General features: G+C 37.1%; 1 protein-coding gene across 2 annotated transcripts in view; it reads right to left on the bottom strand.

Moving 5' to 3' along the window:
- Nucleotides 1-24766, bottom strand: part of USP32 (ubiquitin specific peptidase 32) — a 198892-nt gene that overhangs the window by 8499 nt on the left and 165627 nt on the right. For both annotated transcript variants that reach the window (XM_045773463.2, XM_045773464.2), the window contains exons 17-29: nucleotides 24486-24640; nucleotides 23510-23591; nucleotides 22616-22690; nucleotides 21786-21924; nucleotides 21426-21531; nucleotides 19745-19918; nucleotides 18861-19035; nucleotides 18044-18195; nucleotides 16100-16211; nucleotides 14792-15003; nucleotides 8281-8465; nucleotides 3869-3955; nucleotides 2816-2936 (exon numbers count right to left, since the gene is read on the bottom strand). In XM_045773463.2, the coding sequence (XP_045629419.2) occupies nucleotides 2816-2936; nucleotides 3869-3955; nucleotides 8281-8465; nucleotides 14792-15003; nucleotides 16100-16211; nucleotides 18044-18195; nucleotides 18861-19035; nucleotides 19745-19918; nucleotides 21426-21531; nucleotides 21786-21924; nucleotides 22616-22690; nucleotides 23510-23591; nucleotides 24486-24640 (1775 nt within the window). The remainder of the gene's footprint in view (nucleotides 1-2815; nucleotides 2937-3868; nucleotides 3956-8280; nucleotides 8466-14791; nucleotides 15004-16099; nucleotides 16212-18043; nucleotides 18196-18860; nucleotides 19036-19744; nucleotides 19919-21425; nucleotides 21532-21785; nucleotides 21925-22615; nucleotides 22691-23509; nucleotides 23592-24485; nucleotides 24641-24766) is intronic.

Here is a 24766-nt window from a genome sequence, read left to right as displayed (position 1 = left end):
GGCAACTTCCCTTCTGTTTTCCTTCCTGAACTTATGATGGGAACACTGAGCTGCCTAGCTTACAAACTGGCACGGCTCAGGACATTCGGTTTACGAGAGGATTTTGTGTGTGACTTTTTCCCCACACGAGAAGATAGCTGAGTCACAGGCTGTCAAATGCTGGGGTTGACCATGCAGTTAACCATTTTAGCATTGCATCACCAGCCATTTCTAAAGATCTATAAAAAGAGGAACTTAGAGAAAAGTCTTTTTTTTTTTTCCCAGAATGAGAAATCTGGCTTGACCGTAGGTCGCTGACTCCTTTTCTGATACTAACTTTCATCATCTTTAGAGCTGGTCATCCAAGGGAAAAACTGACATGCTTCAAAAGAAAATATATTGCATCATGGTTGCTGGAATCAGAGTAGAACAGTAATATTCTTTTCTCATAGCCGGTTAAACATTATCTCTGTCAGGGATGCTTTATGGACAATCACAAATTACAGTAAGCTAGTGAAGAACGTTGATCTTTATTCACTAGATTTCTTGTGGAAAACACAGGCTACTGGAGACAGGGAGGAAGGTTGATTTAAAAAAAAAAACCTATTTGTGGACTGACAATAATTATTTATCAATAAAATTTCCCTAAATGACAAAGATTTCCTTTTTACCTCTTGGGATCCATTCCCAGATCCTCTACCACTATTCAAATAGTTTAAATCACTCATTGGCACCCTCTTTCTTCTTCTGTTTGAAAGCCCATCCTTAACACAAAACATAAGGAATGAAGTCATGGCTTTCTCAAATGATAAGACTATTAGAAAAAGAGGGAGATGTAAGAAGCTATCTAGTTCAATTATCTATTGAGGAATGTGAAGTCTAAACAGGTGAAAAATAAAAAGACTAAGAGCAATTGTCTTTTTTTCTGTTTACCAAATAAAACATTTACATAGAAATTTTGGAAGGCACAGAAAAATATAAAAAGGCAGGGAACCTTTTATATTCTTTTCTTTCTTTCTTTCTTTCTTTTTTTTTTTTTTTTAACATGAGCGTGGAGCTCAATGCAGGGCTTGAACTCACAACCCTGAGATCATGATCTAAGCTGAAACCAAGAGTTGGGATGCTTAACCAATTGAACCACTCAAGTGTTTTCTCCCCTTTTATATTCTCTCTCTTTTAAAAAGGTTTATTTATTTATTTGGGGGGGAGGGGCAGAGGGAGAGGGAGAGAAAGAATCAAGTCTCAAGGCACCCTGTCCCCTTTTATATTCTTAATATAAAGACAAACATGGTCAAAATATTGGTAGATTTTCTTCTGTCCTTTTCCTAAACAGTATTCTTTTATATTGAAAAGATTTTTCGGTATATGCAGTTTTATACCTTGCTTTAAAAACAACCCATGACATCATTAAGTATTTTCCCATATATCAGTAAAAAAAACCCTGGTAATGGGGCACCTGGGTGGTGCAATCGGTTAAGCACCTAATTCTTGGTTTCGGCTCCGGTTTGTGATCTCAGGGTCATGAGATCGAGTCCCACGCAGGGCTCTGAGCTTGGTGTGGAGTCTGCTTGAGACTCTCTCTCAAATAAATAAATCTTTAAAAAAAAAAACAAAAACAAAAAACCCCCAAAACCCCCTGGTAATCATTATTTTCAACGACTGCATAATATTTTACCCAGCTAATATATTAATGCTTTATTTAACCATTCCTCTAATGTGGGACAAATGTAAGTTGCTTCAAATTTTTCTACTATTCTAAAAAATACTATGATGAAGATTTGTCAGCAAATTACAGAGTATCTCCTTAGAATAAATTCCTAGAAGGTAAATCACTGGGATAAGAAACCTAAAATATATGGATAAAAATGTCAATTTTGAACCAAGGGATCTCCTTTGTCTACGTGACTCCCCAAGCACATGCAGAAACCACAGGTAGGAAGAGAAATTATGTAGAACAAAATTAGTCATGTGGCACCAGTCCCTAGCAAGGCAGGACATCTCAATAGCAAGTTGGTTTCCATGGTATCCTAAGAGCATCACTGAAAGTGGAAATGGGGTGAGACTGAACAGGTCACGTAGGCCCTTTCTATAAGCAGGATGTCCTCTAGAGTTTTCCAGATTGTACACTGGAAATTTCCATCAAGAGCCACATAAATACAAAAGCCACTACAATTCTTCAGGTGACTGAAAAAAAATCCTTTGATTCTGTTGCTTTTACTTCTCCATCAGATTCGTCATATCTCTATCCACAAGCTAACCAGCCAAACTACCCTTCAAATAATATTTGGCAGACATTTTTAGGTATGGAGTTAGTATTCTTTCTGAAGTTACATTTTCAAAATTTAAAAACTGCTCTGGCAGTAGAGGAATGCTAAGTGTAAGAATAGCCTCTGAGATGTACTCTTAGGCACCAGGCTTTTCTCTACTTTTTCTGATCACTATGCCCATTAAGAACCTACAACCCTGGGATGCCTTTGAGCTAAGTAACAGTGGTTACCAAATGCTGCAGCTTCAATAATAATTAATAAACAGGCAGAGAGATATTTATTGCTTGGTATGTGATGGCCAAACAATATAACATCTTAATTATACCCAGAGCTTCAAGATTTACTTAGTATTTCTGAAATATAACGTCTCAATACAATTAACTCTAGAAGTGGGAAAACTGAAATATCCATGTAATCATGCCAATATATTAAGTGCCATAGAGAATACCAATGAATGTTTTTCTGATTGATGATTTACATCATCCAAAACAGAAATGGCACGATACGGTTAAACTGGGAAATGTTTACAAATAAAAATCACCATCTTATGGTGGCCTCGAGTAACTTACCCTCTCCTGTGATGTCTGATAGCGGAGGTGAAGAGCTGTGGGATCCCAATCCACAGCAATATAGGCATTTCCGATGAAAGCTCTGTCTTCCCCACAATCAATTTTACAGCCTCTGCAAAATCTAAAAGGGGGAAAATGATCTACTGAAGGATGGAATAATTATGAAAGAATCCAAATCTTCTTTATCAGAAATACTCTCCCTTTCTACTTCTCTACTTTCTTTCTTGGGTTCAACAGTCTGTCATGGGCCTCTAAACTTAAAACAGATCAATGCATGAATATATATTAGTAATTATTATTATTTCAGGAAAGCATGCTTATCACTTCTCAAGTCTCTGTTTTTTCAAAGCACTTGACAGCCATTTTTAATCCACATGAGTATGTGGACTTTATGGCAAATAAATGACATGGGAATCGGACATCTGAGATAAAACACCTGTAAGAAAATTCTAAATTTAGTTATTTAATGCTCTGAGGGAGGATAACTCATCTGATACAACAATGTCTATTTCCTTGTTTGTAAAGTGGCACATTAAATAAATGCATATAAAATTTTATGGGAGGGGAGGGACCATGACAAAGCCATGGTTTCAGTGCCTATTTAGATTGTTTGCTAAATCTATTACAGTTCTCTGAAGGCTGACTTCAGTACTCAGGTATTTTCCAAGCTTCAACAGTAACGACCAATCAATCTCCATAATTATTCTAAAAATCAAAAATAGACTTCCAGGAAAGTCTAGTGAGTAGACTCTGTTCTCCTGGGCTCAAAACTGCTAAACTGATTTATATTTAAGGAGCAGAAAGTATAAAATAATTAATGTTGATCATAAACCATACATTTGATGAGGATCATAGAGTTTACAGAACCAGCTAAGGCTCAAGAGCAAAACTAAGCTACAGACCTTGTAATAAGGAAAAGATGAATCAGTAATTCCTAAGTTTATTTTAAGTCTCTCATTATTCCATATTACTTCTAAAAACTAGAAACCTTATGAAAAAGGTATAATATCTGCTATTCTACTAAAATTTTTCTTTTGCAGAAGATCACTTTACCTATACCATGGGCACCAGGCACAGGAGTTCCCATCTTTCTGCACAACTCGTAGAGTGAAGGGATATTGATAGCCCATACTGTCATCACTGAAACAAAACATAAACCAAAGAGTATAAAAAAAAAACAGTTCTGATTTGAGGTCTCAACTCCGTTTCATTTTCTCTTGAAGTAACCCAAGGCAGGGACATCTGTCATAGCAGTATGTTCACGGTGATGGTTCGATGCTGGTGATCTTAACCCATTAGCAGCAGCCCTGCACCAACTACGCTTAGGGCTCCCATGCTGCATCCCTGCATACAGAAGGGTAGACAGACCAGACTGCCAGATGTCTCTGAGAGAGTCCATGTGGTCCACACAAATTTTATAAGATAAGCAAATCATGAAATCAAATACCAATTACCCTTCAGTCCTAATTCTATCATAAGATTTAATTCACATTAAACTAAAATAATTAGACCTTTCCATGACAAGAACGTTGACACAGCACAGAGGCTGAAAGGTCATAATGGTTTTTTAGAAGAGCTGACTAACTTCATGTTTAGCAGCTTTCTTTAATCAGAATCCTGATGCGGTATATGAGAGGCATCCTTTTCCCCTGCTTTAACTACTCAAAGCTAGAAGGCACATAACATTTTTAGAGTAACGTCTTTTTTAACTGCAAGACAGCCTTGAATTCTCCAACTTAAAAAAATATTTATTCATCCTTGCCCCAATAAGAAGCAATGCAGGACAGCACATCTGGCAACTGGTAATGGCTATGTACATGGTTGCCAAAGATAATGAAACCATGATAAGGACTTTACAACCTCCAAAAATCTCAGTTCCAAATATCCTACTTGGCAACAACCATCTCCTATCCTTTAAAATCACTTTTTCAAGTATCACTACTTTAATTTTTCTTTAACCAAAGTGAAATTTTATTTATTTATTTATTTATTTTTAAAAAGATTTTATTTATTAGAGCGTGTGTGAGAGCGAAAGAAGTGAGAGCAGGGGCAGAGGAAGAGGGAGAAGCAGATTCCCTGCTGAGCAGAGAGCCTGATGCGGGGCTCTATCCCAGGACCCTGGGATCATGACCTGAGCCGAAGGCAAATGTTTAACCGACTAAGCCACCCAGGATCCCCAAGACCAAAAAGAAATTTCTTTTTTTTTTTTTAATGATTTTTTTTATTATATTATGCTAGTCACCATACAGTACATCCCCGGTTTCCGATGTAAAGTTCGATGATTCATTAGTTGCGTGTTAACACCCAGTGCTCCATGCTATACGTGCCCTCCTTACTACCCATCACTGGTCTATCCCATTCCCTCACCCCCCGCCCCTCTGAGGCCCTCAGTTTGTTTCTCAGAGTCCATAGTCTCTCATGTTTCATTCCCCCTTCTGATTACCCCCCCTTTCTTTCTTTTTTTTTTTTTAAAGATTTTATTTATTTATGTGACAGAGAGACAGCCAGCGAGAGAGGGAACACAGCAAGCGAGTGAGAGAGGAAGAAGCAGGCTCCCAGCAGAGGAGCCCGATGTGGGACTCGATCCCGGAACGCCGGGATCACGCCCTGAGCCGAAGGCAGACGCTTTAACGACTGCGCTACCCAGGCGCCCCTACCCCCCCTTTCTTTATCCCTTTCTTCCCCTACTGATCATCCTAGTTCTTATGTTCCATAGATGAGAGAAATCGTATAATTGTCTTTCTCTGCTTGACTTATTTCACTTAGCATTATTTCCTCCAGTGCCATCCATGTTGCAGCAAATGTTGAGAATTTGTTTTTTCTGATAGCTGAGTAATATTCCATTGTATATATGGACCACAACTTCTTAATCCAGTCATCTGTTGAAGGGCATCTTGGCTCCTTCCACGATTTCAAAAAGAAATTTCTAATCACTGTCCTCAAATCCTCACTTTCCTCCTTGTCTGCTGTTCCTCAAAATAATCTTTTATATAGATCCTCAATTCCAGGAATCTGTCCATCTAATGTAAACATTCAAATTTACTGACATTAACACTCACAAAAATGGAAAACTGTATAATGAACCCCCATGTATCTGTCACCCAGCTATAGTAATTATCAACCCTTGGCCACTTTTATTTCATCTATACTCTTACCTAGCTCCGTCAGATTCTTTTATTCCATTAAAAAGAACTACGCTAAAATATACACAAAATTTACCATTTAACCATTTTTAAGTATACAATTCAGTGGCACTAAGTATATTCACAATGTTGTGCAACCATTACCACCATCCATCTCCAGAAATTTTTAATCGTCCCAAACAGAAACTGTGTACCCATAAAGCAATAGTAATTCCCCTACACCTCTCCTCCCAAACCCTGGTAACCTCTAATCTACTTTCCATCTATGAACTGCCTACTTGAGGTACCTTATAAAAGTGAAATCACACACTATTTGTCCTTTTGTGCCTGGCTTATTTCACTTAGTATAATGTTTTCAAGGTACATCTATGCTGTAGTGTGTATTGGAACTTTATTCCTTTTTATGGTTGACGAATCCTCCATTGTATGGATATACCACATTTTGTTTATCCATTTGTCTGCTGAAGAACATTTGGGTTGTTTCCACCTTTTGGCTATTGTGCCCCACTAATTATTTTGAAGGGAACTGCAGGCATTTTATCGTTTTCATTCATAAGTACTTCAGTGTGTTACCTCTAAAAGATCATTTATTATCTTTTTTCTTGCCTGCAGAAGCACTTTCTCTTTTACCTATTCTAACCTCCATGCCTTCATCTACACCACTCCACTAAAACAGCTTTTGCAAAGGTCACCAAAGACTGCCATTTTATCAAGTCCAGTGGTCAGTTCCCAGTCCTGTTCTTAATTTCTCTGTAGCACTTGAAACTGATCAGTTCTTCCTTTAAACACTTCTTCACTTAACTTCTGGGACACTACTCACTCTTGATTTTCTTCTTACATCACTGGCTGCTCCTTCTCAATCTCTTTTGTTGTCATTTTTCAACCTCTAAATGCTGGAATGGATCAGGAATTAGATTGTGGGTGTCTTCTCTAACTCTTACTCTCTAAATGATATCATCTGGTCTCGGGGCTTTAAATACCAACTATTTGGGGCGCCTCAGTGGCTCAGTTGTTAAGCTTCTGCCTTCGGCTCAGGGCGTGATCCCGGTGTTCTGGGATCGAGCCCCACATCGGGCTCCTCCGCTGGGAGCCTGCTTCTTCCTCTCCCACTCCCCCTGCTTGTGTTCCCTCTCTCACTGGCTCTCTCTCTCTCTCTGTCAAATAAATAAATGAAATCTTAATAAACAAACAAATAAATAAATACCAACTATTTGCTAATGACACCTATGTTTCTATCTCCAGCAAAGGACATTTAAGTCTATTTCCCACTTGAAAATACAATCTACATCTTGAATTTAACTTGATTCCTGTCATCTCTTGCCCAAATGTACTCCTTTCTCAGTTTTAGTCATTTTATTAAATGTTAAAACCATTCACAAACAATTGCTCAGGCTGAAAACCAAGCTTGGATTCCTCTTTCCCTCATATTCTATATCCAATTCATTAGCAAGCCCTGGGAAAAGTCCTCATTTGGAAGTCCTTCAGTTCAGTCTTTCGCTTCAAATTTAATCTTGCCCTATTGTCATTGTTACTAAACATAGCATTCCTCAACTAAATTGATTATCTATTATTTGCAGTTTTCCTTTAAGATTTATCCTTAAGCCTTATCCTAGTCATCAAAAAACCCCATACCATAACCCATCAGCAAAGAGAACTTCTGTTCAGTTAACACAGAAGCTGAACTCTCACTTGCACCACGACAATGAGATAATAAACTACAATTCAGTTCAGATATAAATAAGGCATCACAATTCCAACTACTATTAGAAATAAACACATTTACTAATCTGATAGAACACTGGTAGGAGGAATGGAAAGAAAACAGAAGATGTTTATTTTCTTTACCTAGACTTACAAAATTATTCTGTGTTAAACTGACATGGTATGGAAATAATTCAACGGAATCATCTGTTACAGCATGGGAATTTTTTAGAGTTCGTGTATAGAAATGCACACTATTGTTTCCATTCTGAATTTCAGAGGGTTGAGAGGATACAAATTTCTTGGTGAATTCATACTCTCTAGTTCTGCAATAATAGAAGTCAAGGATATTACCTGCAGGATTTAAAGCATTAGCAGGAGGAATTTTAGGTAAGAGATTAGAGAATGAAAGGATTATTAGACACTAGAATGTCTAGGCATGAAAGGAAGCTGTATAGTCTCTCCTACTCAAAAGATCAAACCAAATGGTTATATGATCTCTGGATGGTTCCTCAACAAGTGATTAACCTAACATGGAATGTGTCCTAGGTATCACGCAGACTTCATAGAAATTCATCTTCTTCTGGAAATGACAGGTCTAAGCTGATCCCCTAAACTCACCAATCCTGAGCATGGTTACTGGCTTCCTGAGGTGGGAGTGGGCTGGCTAATCGAGACACCTGAATCCAAACCGCATCATACAAGTCCTTCTTCCGGGTATGCACAGTACATGGGACAATCAGTGGCATTCCAAAGAGGCTGGGGCGATTCTTCTGAGATGAAAGGAAATACAGTTCTGTCCTCATCTGTATGTACAAACAAGAGAAGAAAGGGCTGAGAAGACAGGTCTTTGATTCCTCCCTTTTCATTCTTCTAAGACTGCCAATAACAGACATTGTTATCATCTTCAAATTAGTCACTACCCCACCTCCCTTTATTGATAGAGCCATCTTTTATTAACATGAAGAGAATGGTTATTTAAAGTGGAGTCACTGAAAGGTTGAGGTATTGACAGTTTCAAAGCTGCTATCAAACATAGGTTTTCAGCATTTAATATTTTCAAAGCAGTTTTCTCTGATAAATATTTCTCACACACACCGAATCATATGTAAAAACTAGTAAGTTTCATAGCTCAAGGCTTTTAAAAGCAATTAAAATCCTCTCCCTAGAAAGTATGTCAGTAAACCAAAACTCCCTCAAAATGCAATTTTTTTTTCTTCCTTCCTTTCCTTCCTTCCTTCCTTCCTTCCTTCCTTCCTTCCTTCCTTCCTTCCTTCCTTCCTTCCTTCCTCCCTTTCTCTCTCTCTCTTCCTTTTTTATTTTAAAGATTTTATTTATTTATTTGACAGAGAGAGGGAGGCAGCGAGAGAGGGAACACAAGCAGGGGGAGTGGGAGAGGGAGAAGCAGGAGTCCTGCTGAGCGGGAAGCCCGATGTGGGGCTTGATCCCAGGACCCCAGGATCATGACCTGAACCTAAGGCAGATGCTTAATGACTGAGCCACCCAGGCACCCCCAAAATGCAATTTTCTAATCAGGTGTTGATAGCTGCTGTTAGAGCGTAATTCTCAAACTTTTCGAAAAAGGTACAAAATCCAGTCATTTAATGTTGTAAAAACTTACACATCTTCCTAAAAGTAGCTGAGTGACCTTATAGTCTTTTTTTGTTTTTTAATTACATGATAGAATAAAAGTAAGGTGCACTTTAAAAATATTTGGCTTAGTATGTTAAGGAGATTTTTATGATATTCCTTAATAAAGAGATACTGCACAGTAGCTTGGAAATGGCTGCGTAATAAAACAAAAGTTTAATGTAATAGAAACGTTGGATGGAGTTCAGGATTACTCAAAAAAGCTGCCAAGCACTTGGGACATTTAACTCTTTAAGTCTGGTCTCTGTGTAGTAGTTAGAGAAGCTAAATCAACAACTTATAAACTCACTAAGGATTATCTAGTTTCTAAGTGAAAAGACTTTTACTTCAGATTCTCAAGCATTTTATCTTGCCATTATTCATTTTTTCAATTAAAAAATTTTTAAAGATTTTTATTTATTTTTTTAATATTTACTTGTTTATTTGTCAGAGAGAGAGCGAGAGTGTGTGCACAACAAGGGGAACAGCAGGCAGAGGGAGAAGCAGTCTCCCCACTGAGCAAGGAACCCAATGCGGGACTCAATCCCAGGACCCTGGGATCATGACCTGAGCTGAAGGCAGATGCTTAACCCACTGAGCCACCCAGGCGCCCTAAAAGATTTCAAGTAATCTCTACACCCAACGTGGGGCTCGAACTTACAACCCCGAGATCAAGAGTCGCATGCTCCACCAACTGAGCGAGCCAGGCACCCCTTGCCATTATTTATTTAAGCTTAGTTAAATACATGATTCTAAGACCCCATTTCATGTGTTGATGTTCTTACAAGACTCATAGAAATGTGGGTAGAATTCAGAACAACTTTTTAAAAAAATCTAAAAACGTAGATTAGTTCTTCTCTACTTAAATTTCTACTGTTCTTCCACTCCAACTCTCAGCAGATGACTTATTTTACTAAATTAATGAGATCATCTAAGCAATGATCTCTTTCCTCTACTCTTCTCAGTGTATCTCTTTTCTAAACCCACACAAAATTTTCATCCTCTTGAAGGTAACTTCTCCCAGTACTGTAGGGAGATTCTGCTCAGTTCCACAGGGATAACGCTCCCACTTTCCTACACCAGAAATTCTCCTTTTGCTCTCTCCTAACAACTTTTCCTCTCAGCTGAAAAAACTCATTTGATCTGACTGTGCAAAGAACTTGCTCCGTTTCTTTACTAGGTTACACTGTAAAACTGTAGTTTTCACTCTTTGACCTCTCTAGCCCCATGTAAACCACTTCCTTTTTTTTAAGTTTACTTGCCCTTTAGTTGCCATGTCAATGCCATTTTTTTCTATTTCTCCCTTTATTTTCTGAGTATTGCCTATGTTGCCTTGCCTTATTCTTATTCTACCTTGTAGAAGGGAAATAGAAAAAAACAAACAAACCTACTTTCAAAGAAATTCAACCATGATACCAAGAAGGTCTGAAAGAAGGTGGCAGAGAAAATGAAGAAATGGTAAATTCAAGTACTTCAAGTACTTTGAAAGAAGAAATTAAAGGGCATATATACGGAATATAGGGTTTTAGGAAAAAAGGGGGAAAAATTCTAAGAACGCTCCCAGCCCTTAGCTTTAGCACGGAAGAACAGTGCTGCCTTTCACAGGAATTATGGGAAAAGGCACCTGACTTGAGACAGACAGATGGTAAAATCAGTTTTAGGCATTCTCAAAGCAGCTGTCTAGATCATGAAGGAAAATGGAAACAGAGAACTAGTTAAAAGGGGTGCCTGGGTGTCTCAGTCGTTAAGCGTCTGCCTTCGGCTCAGGTCATGATCCCAGCGTTCTGGGATCGAGCCTCGCATCGGACTCCCTGCTCAGCAGGAAGCCTGCTTCTCCCTCTCCCACTCCCCCTGCTTGTGTTCCCTCTCTTGCTGCCTCTCTGTCAAATAAATAATTAAAATCTTAAAAAAAAAAAAAAAAGTAAAAGACCTGACAATGTGGCTTTATGGTCCAATAATTATGAAAACCTGTACATAATGCTTTAGCACTTACCAAGTAATTATATAACATATACCTGATAATTGAAGAGAGTTGTTTTCCAAGAAAGACTAAAAAAAGGTACATCAGAGTTCTTAATTTACGATCTGATTAACACTTGGTAAAAAAAGACAGGGAAATGCATGGATCAATTATTTTAGCTGATGGGACCAGCTGGAGCTATGCTTAAAGACAATTCCAAGTCACAAATGGATCCCTTAATTCTCTGTGTACTCATACAATCCTGTCTAGAACACGTCCACAGAATGTTATCCATATGGTCAGAAACTCACTTTAGTCAAGAGTTATTAACACAAAGGGGGAGAAAAGTACATTTTAAAGAATTATCAGAAAGCATATAGCTGTATAATTACCACTCAGGTCAAGGTAGCATTAAAATTAACAGTTTTGGGGCACTTGGGTGGCTCAGTCAGTTAAGTGTCTGACTCTTGATTTTGGCTCAGGTCATGATCTCTGGGTTGTGAGATGGAGCCCATGTTGGGCTCTGCGATGGGTGTGGAGCCTGCTTGGGATTCTCTATCTCCCCTGCCCTGCTTGTGCACTTTAAATAAATAAATAAATATTGGGGGGAAAAGTTAAGTTTTTCTGAATTTTATGGTCACTTCCTTGCTTTTTTAGTTTCATAGCCTATGCATAAAGTCAGTTTCATTTTCCCTGTTTTTAATTAAAAAAAATCATATAATTTATATATTTTTTGTGTCTGGCTTCTTTCCCACAACATTATGTTTATGAGATTCATTTATGCTGAATATAACTCTAAGTCCATTCATTTTCATTGCTGTATAATATTCTGTTATATGAATATGTTTCAACTTGTTATCCCTTCTACTACTAACGGACATTTATTTTTTTTTAACAATTTATTTATTTTAGAGAGAGAGAGAGACAGCAAGAACAAGTGGGGTGAGGGGCAGAGGGAGAGGGAGAGAATCTCAAGCAGACTCTCCGCTGAGCATGGAGCCCGATGTGGGGCTCAATCTCATGACTTGAGCTTAAATCAAGAGTCTGACGCTTAACCGAGATACCCAGGTGCCCAACTAACTGACGTTTAATGTCTTCATTTTTTGTCTTCAGCTTTGGGCTATTACAGATAATGGTGTTATCTGAACAAATATTCTTGTACACATCTCCTGGTACACATATGTGTTTTTTGATGTTTAAAAAGGAGAACTGTTTATCTTTAACTAGAAAACTATTTTCTAAAAGAGCTATATCAATTCATATTTTTTTTTTTTTTTTAAGATTTCATTTATTTATGTGACAGACAGCCAGCGAGAGAGGGAACACAAGCAGGGGGAGTGGGAGAGGAAGAAGCAGGCTCCCAGCGGAGGAGCCCGATGTGGGACTCGATCCCGGAACGCCGGGATCACGCCCTGAGCCGAAGGCAGAGGCTTAACGACTGAGCCACCCAGGCACCCCTCAATTCATACTCTGTTTAACAGTGTATGAGAGTCCCTGTTGCTCAAATATCCTTACCAACACTGTCAATCTGTTTAATCTTAGCTCTTCCGGTGGGTGTGCAGTGATATGGCAACGTGACTTTAATTTGCCATTTCCTTGGTTAGTAGTGTGGCTGATCACTTTTTCATCTGGTTACTGGCTATTTGGATATCCTTTCTGTGAAGCGCCTGTTTAAGAATGAACCATTTTTTTATGGAACTGTTTTTTTTTCTTAATGATTTATACAAGTTCTTTGTATTTTCTGAGCCCTTTGGCGGTTAGAGGCGTTGCAAACATCTTCTACTCCAAGGCTTGTCTTTTTACTCTCTTAATGGTGTCTTTTGATGGAACTAAAGTTCTTAATTTTAATGATATCCATTTACTAATCTTTTCCTTTATGGTTAAGTGCTTTTTGTGCCCTATTTAAGCAGTCTTCCCCTATGTCAAGGTCATGAATGTATGCACCTTTATTATTTTCTAGGTGTTGTTTTATTGTTTTGCCTTCACATTTAGTTCTATAGTCCACCTGGAACTGAACATTGTGTGATGAAAGAGATAGGTGCCAAGTTTCAAATGGCTATCCAATTATCTCAGCATCATTTACTAAGAAAATGGTCTCTCTCTCACTGATCTGCAATGCCATCTTTGTTATAAATCAAGTGTTCATACATTTGTGAACCTGTTTCTGGGCTCTCTATTCTAATCCACTGCTCTACTTGTCTTTTCTCATGCCAATATCACAATGTCTTAAGTACTATAGTGTTACAAAATTGTAGTACCTGGTAGCTCAATTCCTCATGCTTTGTTCTTCTTCAAGAATGCCTTGATTATTTTGGTGCTTTGTACTTCTTTTTTTTTTTTTTTTTTTTACTTTTTAAGTAAGCTCTATGCCGAACATGCAGCTTGAACTCAAGACCCCGAGATCAAGAGTTGCATGCTCTACCGACTGAGCCAGCCAGACACCCCTGTACTTCCATTTTAGAATCAGCTTATGAAGTTATACACACACAATCATCCATACACAGAGTTAGCATTTTTATTGGGATTGTGCATTGAATCTGTAGATCAGTTTGTGAACTGTTATCTTTGAAATAGTGGGTCTTCTAGTCCATGAACATGGTCTAGTCCTTCAAATATTTGAGTCTTCTTTAATTTTTGTCAATAATATTTTATTGTTTTCCATATAGATGCCTTATGTATCTGTTGTAGTTTATTTCTAAGTAATTAATTTTTTCATACTATGACAAACGGTATCTGTAGTGGACTGAATGGTGGCTCCCCAAAATACAGGTTCACATTCTAACACCCAGAACTTGTGAATATGACCTTATTTGGCAAAATAGTTTTGCAGATGTGATTAAGCTGAGGATCTTGAGGTTGACATATCCTATCCTGGATTATCTGGATGGCCCCTCTGTCCAATGACAAGTGTTCTTATCAGTAAATCTTATTAGTGAAAAGCAAAGGGAGGAGGAGAAGACCATGCAAAGGAGGCAGAGATTGGAGTTATGAGCTAAGAAATGCCTATGGAAGCTGGAAGAAGCAAGGAAGGATTCTCCCCTAAAGCCTCTGGAGGGAGCACGGCCCTGTTGATTTCAGATGTCTTGATTTTAGACTTCTAGCCTTTAGAACTATGTATGAAAGAATAAATTTCTGTTGTTTTAATCCACCAAATTTGTGCTAATTTGTTATAGCAGTCCTAGGAAACAACGTTTTACCCAAGAACATTCTTGTTTTTCTCCAACCAACCAACCAATTCCAAAAGTATCCACACTGACAAGGCAGAGAAGGTGTACATGCTACATGAACATGGGAGACAAACTTTTAAAAGAAAGCAGTATTCAGATGTACTAGCTAATCCTGATGCTGTTTAATACGAGTGAGGAATGTCATTTCATACATAGGCCAGTATGTGTGATACTAAATCCTGCCTCTGCTCACTTAAAATAGCACACATAACACACTGAAAGTGAACACAATGAAGATGCTTCAAAGACAGAAGTGGCTATGTTTCACAAATGACACTGGCAAGACCAGCAGTAACTTGCCTAACATTAAACTAACCATTTTTCGGTGGACTGCAATGATGTAGCCTGTAAAGGAATTGTCAGGAAGAGATGGCATATGACCATTCACCATTCCATTTGTGAAGTTCTTCTCAGTTCCACATGGCACAACAGTGTTTGGCATTCCATTCGGTATGAGTATTGGTCGGGGCAAGTCCCCATTGGTGGTTAGAGTGAACATTCCGTTTGTAGATGGGGAAGAGGAGAAATCTACAAATTCAAAGATAAGTACAGCATCATAAACTTGTGGTGCCTTCATCTTTGCTCTTTTCTCAAATAATGTGGGGACCCAGACCACTGTAGTAGTCTCTTTTAGCAAAGGAGGAGATATCATAGTTCAAACAATAATTCTAGACTGACTGGAAGATTTTAATTGCAGATTTTACTTCTATAACTCACATTTAAGACTAAATGACAAAGCTAGAGTAACTGCTGGAAAGTTTTCTGAAAAGTAAAAGTAAAATTTTTGCAAGAACCTTTATCAGCACCATATTGTTGCACACAAACAGTTTCTTTTGTTTTCTTTTTCCTTTCTACAAATTCATTTTTCCATTCTCTTAAAAATGTTCAAATACAGGAGTCTTTAGCTAGATGTTATCTTTTTTTAACTTTTTAAAAAATACTTTATTTTTTAGAGCCATTTTAGGTACACAGCAACTAAAGAGGAAAGGTACACAGATATCCCATTTACCCTTTGTCTCCACAAATGCAAAGCTTTCCCCATTAGCAACAACCCCCCAAACCAAAGTGATACATTTGTTACAAATGATGATGAAAGATACTTCTTAAATTTAAATTAAATTAAAAATGCATTTCCTTCAGTCTCAACACTCCATGTGACTAGTGGATATTCCATTGGATGGAAAAGATTATAGGACAGACAAACAATATTATATGGTCAAAAAGATTCAATGGATAACCATATCAAATCACATGCAGTATTAAACAGATTCTTTTTTTGTTTTTATTTCCCACCCCAACCCTAAACAGATTTTTTTAGTAGTGTTTATTGTTTTGTTTTCTGATAGCATATATCTCTTATACCACCTGTTGCCATATTAGTGTCAGATAAAAAGAATTAAGAGATCTGAACTCCAGTGGCACATTTAGTTAAGCATCTACCCGTCACATTGCCTGAATTTTAGGCTCCTCATCTAAAAAATGAGGCATTTGAGCCAAATGATCACCCAGGTTTCCATCAGCCTACAAAATTCTCTTGCCCAAATATCCTTAGTTCAAACAAATATAAACCCTTAGGCCAATATTTAAAGCTAAAATCATAAGAAAGAGCTCTAGTTCATCTTACCTGTCTGTATTGGACTAGAAGCTGAAATTGGAGATCCAGGAATGGGGATTTCAAATGCACACAAAAATCCACTTACTGAGAGTCGTACTTTTTGGTTGTCTTGAGGGAAATTCTACAGAAAAAGAGGTAACATGAGAAGGGAGAAATATTTCAGATAAAATGGAAAATCATCTCTCTGATACATACAAGCTCATGTCTTAGATGCTCTCACCAATAAAACAAATAAGGTGACTGAATAATTTTTTTCAAACAACTAAAAGATGAAAGCTTGATAAACTGACTGAAAACTAACCTTACTGACAAAACTGTTATCCTTTTCCATAGGAAAGTACGTTGTGTATAACAGGCTCCTTAAGTTTTGTCCTTCATTTTAAGCATCTATATCCCAACCTCAAAGTGTTTTTTCTTTTTTTTTTTTTTAAAGATTTTATTTATTTATTCTACAGAGATAGAGACAGCCAGCGAGAGAGGGAACACAAGCAGGGGAGTGGGAGAGGAAGAAGCAGGCTCATAGCGGAGGAGCCTGATGTGGGGCTCGATCCCATAACGCCGGGATCACGCCCTGAGCCGAAGGCAGACGCTTAACCACTGTGCCACCCAGGCGCCCTCTTTTTTTTTTTTTAAAGATTTTATCTATTTATTTGACAGAGAGAGAGACAGCCAACGAGAGAGGGAACACAGGCAGGGGGAGTGGGAGAGGAAGAAGCAGGCTCCCAGCAGAGAAGCCTGATGTGGGGCTCGATCCCAGGACTCCGGGATCACGCCCTGAGCTGAAGGCAGACACTGAACGACTGAGCCACCCAGGCGCCCCACCAACCTCAGAGTGTTCTTACCTTTACTTTACATATGAGAAAAACATCAATGAGGTGAGTTTGTTTAGAAACTCCAAAGATAAAATATTAATAATACCAATGGTTGGAGCTCAGTTCAGGGTAGGCAGAATATTTATTATTTTATTAAAAAAATTTTTTTAAACTTATTTTATTTAAATTCAATTAGTTAACATATAGTGTATCATTAGTTTCAGATGCAGAGTTCCGTTATTCATCCAGTGCTCATTACATCACATGCCCTCCTTAATGTCCAACACCCAGTTACTCCATTCCCCCCAACCACCTAAATTTATTTACTTTTTTGTTTCAAGATTTTAATTAAATTCTAGTTAGTTAACATATGGTGTAATATTAGTTTCAGGCAATATATTTATTAAATTGCTTATTTTTCCAGCTCATATGCTGGAGGAAGTGACTTACATCTTTGTCTTTGCTCTCAAACTTCTTAGTGTATTGAAAGGCCAGGTTTATATATTCATAAAGAAACTGTAAAAGCATACATTTCTAAATATGTATAAAATATACAATTATACATATAAATACGTATAAAATTTTAAACTAGGAAGAATTCTAGTGAGTGTGGTAATACAAAAGAGCTGTAAAGTGTAGAGCAGCAGTCACTGGGGGAATTCTATACTGTAGGGACATAGCTAGATTACTCCATTTGGATAGTACTAGACTTACGTATTTCCCTTCTTTAAAAATGCCACTATTATTATTACTTCTTTATTCTGGTAAACAACCCTTTTTAAGGTTTCTGGGATGGGAAACGTGAGAAATTTTTTTGTTCAGTCTTTGTTGTGTTTTAACATCTCCCTCATTCATTAATTGAGAAAACTGTGATTTTTTTTTTTTAATGTAAAAGATTTATTTTATTTATCTGAGAGAGAGAGAGAGAGAGACAGCAGGGGGAAGGGCAGAGAAAGAGGGGGCAGACTGCCTGCTGACCATGGAGGCAGACGCAGGGCTTGATTCCACAACCCCGAGATCATGACCTGAGCCAAATCAAGAGTTAGCCGCTCAACTGACTGAGCCATCCAGGTGCCCCAAGAAAACTGTGATCTTTGAAGGATGGAATCAAGGGTTTCTCAGAAAGAATAGTTAATATTACCTTTATATTGGAACCATGTACTTCCGCAAGAAGGATTTGTTCTGATTTAAGCCCACAGAGATCGCTCAGCTGTTTTTTTAATCCTGTGTACTTTTCATCCATATTCAGTCGTAGTCCGTATCGTACAGGGGTAGTACCATCCAGCTTAATAACTAGTAAAGAAAAAGCATCTTTTATCAGTAAAATGCAGGTTTCATTGAAAGCTTTCCTGTTGTGTGTGTATGTGAGACTTGGAAATAGCAAACATTTCAGTCTACAATTTTTTTTTAAAGATTTTATTATTTATTTGAGAGAGAGACAGCACGAGCAAGGGGAGGAGCAGAGGGAGAAGGAGAAGCAAACTTACTGCTGAGCAGGGAGCCCAATGTGGGGCTCGATTCCAGGACCCCAGGATCATGACCTGAGCTGAAGGCAGACGCTTAACTGACTAAGCCAGTTGGGGGACCCAGGCGCCCCTTAGTCTAGTTTTTATTTTATATATAAACTATAATAGACGGTACTCGGTGATGATACTGAGTGAAATCATTATTTTTTGATGTTCATCTACTACAGAAGTGTGAATGGCTCTGCAAGATTTTAAAGAGGTTTTGGCATGTTTGCAATTAACAGAGGAATCAATGAGCACAAGACTTGGAGCTATATTCTAGGTCTTTCAAACCTTAAATTATGCCTGAAATTAGATTGCTAGATTATAAAATGCTGGCCAATTTTTATAAGAATGCATTATAAAGAAATGACTATACTTACAAATTCAGGTTACCTGAATAAGGGTAAAAGATACTGAAGTTAAGTAATTTTTCAGAACTTTCTGACCTACCTGTTATTTCTAAGTGCATGTAACTGTCCATTGGTAGTGGCAAAGACAAAAAATTGAAAGGGTCAAATCGGACACTTATATGCCCACATGTCTTGCATCTGACTTGGGACCTCAGCTGCCCATGGAACAAATCTACAACAATTGATCTATTCCTTCTCAGATGGTTGTCCCAGGCCTAGCAAGGAAAAAGATTAGAGAACTTTTTTTCCAAAATTCAAAAGATAATTATTTCTACACAAATTCAAATAAATTGGCTATATCTATTAGGTTTAAACGTCAAGAATATAATCCTCTGAAACTAATATAACATTGTATGTCAACAACACTCCAGTAAAAAAAAGAACATAATCCTTAATCCTCATCTAAAATATGGAAGCTTTCTGCCTGTAAATATGTAACTTAAACTGTACCACGCCTACTGAGATAGTACAGAAAACCAGTTCTTGAATGGAACGTGATTTTTTCTGTTCAACCTATATGACATTAAAAACAGATGGAAAATCCAATTTTTTTGTTCTTACCATGGTGACAATGATGAGTATTACAGTTCTTTGTCCATTAAAAGGCAGATAAAACATGCCTATTGGTCACACTGTACACATTACTTTAGCAATTATGGGGACTCCAAGTTCTACTGAATTATTATTCCTACATCCCTTTCCAAAAGTTTACAATATAAAAAGGCAATATTTTAAAATTTGCATTAAGGATGGCTTTTTTTGGTATTACTGAACAGGAATTAAACAGAGAAATATAAACTCCTTCACTTCCACAGTAAAATTCTGATCACAGAACAGTTTAGTTAGTATTTAAGTTGTGCGACACACATTTGTGATCAGAACATTTGATCTATTGCTTACATCAGAAATTCAAAACCAACAAACCTCTGCAGCTACTTCCCAGTCTGGTCGGCCATCGCTGTCCTTCAATTCCACATATGGCTTCTCATGGACTCGGTTGAGATCTTCATGAAGACCATCCAAGAGAAAAGCCAGAAGTTCTTGGGAGTCTTGTTGCTGAAACCCATTAAACCTGGGAGCATATTTTGCTATGGTCCACTATAAATATAACAGGAATCAAACTCATTATTTGCTACCCCATAAAATTTGGAATGAACATGCCCCATTATTCATTCAGAGGCATTATGAGAAGGTATGTTGCCTCGATTTCAGCAAATATATTCTGAATAATCACAAACTCTTTCTAGCCTTAACCTCAAATGACAAGGAAAAAAAGGTATTTTGGCCAATACTGTATCCCAATTCAGTAACATATAAGCAAACAGTTTTTTTAGGTACACAGATATTACTTAAGACAGGTAGGACAGAAATATTAAAGTATTTACTCTCATTGAAAAAGTTCCTGTTACAGTTTTCTTTTACAGTTAACTTCTCTAGTCTTGTATCCTAACTTTTATTATTAGAGGCAGAATAGCCTTGTGCTTAACTATGAGGACTTACTAACTAGTTTATAATCTTGGGCAAGCTATTTAACTGCCTTGAGCCTTACTTTCCTAAGCCATAAAATGAGGACAATAATAATATTGCTTTACAGTCTAGGACTATTTAGAAGATTAAATGAGTTCATACACATAAAGTAATTAGAATAGTGCCTGGAAGTGGTTAGGTAGTCAAATTTTTAGCTATTACGAGTATTAATTTTAATCTAAAAAGTTTTATATTATTTTAAAATAAAGATAAAAAATAATCCTAAAAATAATAATCCTAACTTCACTACATATAAAATTTGTATCCATGAATTTCAGTAATTACATTCTTTCTGCCTTTTATTTTTAATTTAATTAATTAATTAATTTTTTAATTAGGCTCCATGCCCAGCATGGAGCCCAATGTGAGGCTTAAACTCCACCACCCTGAGATTAAGACCTGAGCTGAGATCAGGAGTTGGATGCTTAACTGACTGAGCCACCCAGGCACCCCTCTGCTGCTTTTTAAAATTCTATAGATATAGGTGCCTGGGTGGCTCAGTCGGTTAAGTGTCTGCCTTTGGCTCAGGTCATGATCTCAGAGTCCTGGGACTGAGCCCCACATTGGGCTCCCCACTCAGCAGGGAGCCTGCTTCTCCTTCCCCTTCTGCTGTTCCCCCTGCCTGTGCTCTCTGGCTCGCTCTCTCTCTGTGTCAAATAAATAAATAAAATCTTAAAAAAAAAATTCTATAGATAGAACTAATTATCTTAGTAACGTTAAAAATATACTGAGTATTATTTACTAGGCTCAGAGGTACACCTTGCAGTTAGAATACTGCTAACAGTAAAGGACTAATAAAGGAAGATTTACTACATACACAAGGAAGATATTTGATAAATTAGTAAACTGAATGACATCCCACATTTAGAATATGACTTTGACCATTTCCTAACACTACATCTACAGCAGTATCTTGCATACATCTGAACAAGTAAAAGTATTTGACACTTAGTTTATGCCTCATGAAAGATCTAAAACACATTAGTTAAAACTAAAAAGCTAAACATAAAAAGCATGCAGAAAAAATCAGTTACTTAAACAACTGCTTAGGACTTTCGTATTATTTTAATCTGCTTACCCGAAGCTTTAATGGGGCAACATTCTTCTGAGTTCCGCTCCAAAGTTCCTGTACTAAATCCCCATAGCATTTAGCCATATGCCCCTTCATACCAATGGGATTCGTCCTAGAAGTTTGAGAGGAAAATTTGTTGCCAAAGGTTCTCATAAATCACAATCACGTGGGCACAGAAATGTCTAGTATCTATTTTCTCACATCAAAATATCTTTTTTAAAACAAGAGAAGTATCCCTTGCCCCTTATTTCATACTAAATAGGGCAAATAAGATAAGATTTTTTCCCCCAGGGTGAAGAAAGAGGAGAGTGATAGTGGGTTCATATCAAAGTCATAAAGAGAGGGCAATGAACCAAGAAATATTACCTGTTAAGTTCATAAAGATGTCTCCCTGAGATAAAATATTGTGTCAGTGGCTGTGTGTTACTAACACACTGGATGCTTGAGTTCATGAAGCAAGTGTTTCCCAGGTTACTCAGACCAGTGGCTCCTTTTTCTGTAGGAACTGTAACAAACAATATGAGAATGAAGCCTAACCATAGTAAGATGTAGCAGGCAGGGGGCGCCCGGGTGGCACAGCGGTTAAGCATCTGCCTTCCGCTCGGGGTGTGATCGCGGCGTTATGGAATCGAGCCCCACATCAGGCTCCTTCGCTAGGAGCCTGCTTCTTCCTCTCCCACTCCCCCTGCTTGTGTTCCCTCTCTTGCTGGCTGTCTCTATCTCTGTCGAATAAATACATTAAAAAAAAAAATCTTTAAAAAGAAAAAAAAGATGTAGCAGGCAGACCAAACGGTTACTTGTATTCGATGCAATGATTTCTATAATTTTTTTAATCAGCTAAATGGAACTAATACTTCTTTATGTGGTCTTGGAATGCTAAAGTAGAGAAGGTATTTCAGGCAGTGTCACTGGCAATCATGATAATCCATGCTCATTTGTGATCTAAAACTAGCAATGATTCTCTTTAACTGCTACAAAAGTTTTTTAGAATTCAAACAATTCTCCCCTAGCATTATGTCTTTAAAAATATATAAATGATTTAATTTCAAGGTCAGAAAAAAATTTGATGCTCCAGGAAAAAGAAAAGTAATCACTTTTGAACTAGAAAGCCAAAAGTTAAGATTTCAATAGTTGAGAAAAGAAAAAAAGAATAATTTTAAAATAATCTCTTTAAAGATTATTAACCAGAAACTTACCCTTGTGTCTATCTATTTTACTACTGTTTGCTATAAAGGACATTTCCTCAGGCCAACTCATATCTTTATTGCGAACTGGAAAGACAGAGAGAGGAATGTGTTAATTTATAATCCATTCAAATCACACCCACTCACAAGTGCTTCTGTTTAAAAAAAAAAAAAAGAGTTCTTATTTCTAAATCAGAAACAGAAAAAAACTGAGTTAATTTTAGTAATTGATTCTGAAACCATTCCAACTCTTTATATGGGGACTTTATAGTCACTTGATTAGAATTCGTTAGTAAGTTATTCCCTCAATTACCTACCTGAATTAAAATTATACTCAAACATCTATAGAAGTAATTAAAGCTCTTAAACTTAATGCATTAGAATTATCACAATTCCTTCTTAAATTGTGACAACTGTCAGAATAATCTATTTTAATACAAAGGCAGCCTGCAATGTTTCCAAAAATCTTTAAAGGACAAGATACATTTTAAGTTTTCGGTGACATGCCCATGCCTGTGTGTAAATCTATGTGTGAATATACAAGTAAACTCTGTTGGTGAGTGACCAGTGTTGATGACTAATGAAAGCCTCTGCCACTGACTATGCCAGAAAGTTAGTTTTCTTACTCAAACTCAAAAAGGCAGGTTGAAATTTTGTAAACTTATAACCAAATTCACTTGTTTCTACCCAATGTTTCCATTCCTTGCCAACCAATGAATGCAGACTTGTTTTTCTTTTAAAGCAATCTAGAGAGTATGTAGGACTACATAAGAGCTTGATGGTTTTTCTTTACTATAAAGAATATAATGATCAAATAATAGCCAGAAAAATTATAAAACAGATTATTAACTAAATCTTTAAATTCTTTCCCTAAAATCTAATACAGATGCAGCTTCCATCTTGTACCTTCAATTACCAGATGCTGCTCATCTTGGATTTTCAAATATTCCAATCTATGGTCCTCATCATCCAGAAGAGTAAGGTAATTCTGTGTATGGAGGAGGAATGTTTTTGTTAATTTGATTACTAAACTTGAAACAGAAAAGGAAGTAAAAATGATAATTAAAACAATTAAACATGTCCTTGTAGTTCCATAACTCATCTGACAGATATCTGGCATATTACAGTTGTTCAGAAATATTTATTATTTAGGTGGCAAAATGAAAGAAAAACAATGTCTACTTCATAAACAAATACTTTATGACTCTAAAACAAAATTATAACAGAATTTTGGGGAGATCAGAGGACTCATCACACACCAAACCAAAATTCATTGAGATTTAGATTTTCTGAAGCACTTACACAAAAGGAATTTTCTTTAGTACCTAGTATGAAATTCAGTAAACATGCTTATGATCAAGATAAAACTTACCAGGAACCAAAAATATAAAATCAAAGTCCTACAGTAGAATTACATGTTTTTGTTTGTGCTCACAAAATTCAGTTATTTAATTCTAAGGTAGATACTATTATGTCGGCCGCTTACTCATGAGAAAATTGAGACAGTTAAGTGACTTGCGCTGGGTTATACAACTAAACAAGTGGCAGGGCCAGGATTTAATCCCTGGCAGTGTGGCTCCAGGAACTGTGCTCTTAACTATTATACTATACTGCCTCTCAATGGTGATCACTGGACAATATGAAGAGGGAACAACGGAATAGAGAACTGGTTAAAACGACTTATGATCCAATTTCAGAGTATAATCTGAAAGCATACTGCATATGTTAGGAAGAACAGATACACAATTAATAGCACTACCTCTGAGAAGGATGGAAGATAGGGGTCAGAAGATGAGAATGAAGAATTTTCACTGTATACTTTTGTAATGTTTGGATTTTTTCAACATGTGTACAAGTCACCTTACAACAGTTAATGACTTACCTCACTGTTGTAGAGCCAGAGGCGCATATCTTCCTCTTTGATGCGTAACCTTTGAGACAGATATTCATGAATTTCCTTGATGGTCTGCATTCGACTAAAACAGCCTGTATAGGCTAGGACCCGCTTTAGTGGCGCATTCGGAGAAGGTACATTTCCTATGGTCACAGTAATCATAATAAGGAAAAAGGTAGATGTAAAAAAAAGCACCCCACTCAGCAATGACTGCTTTAGGAAATAATGATGAGAAATGAGAGTTATAGGTTTAATAATTTTATAAATTA

Source organism: Ursus americanus, chromosome 23 (genome assembly GCF_024610735.1).
Source record: "Ursus americanus isolate L20-20 chromosome 23, mUrsAme1.1.p, whole genome shotgun sequence".
Classification (NCBI taxonomy): domain Eukaryota; kingdom Metazoa; phylum Chordata; class Mammalia; order Carnivora; family Ursidae; genus Ursus; species Ursus americanus.
The sequence above is the reverse complement of the archived record's forward strand: the minus strand, read 5'-3'. Positions and strand labels throughout refer to the sequence as shown.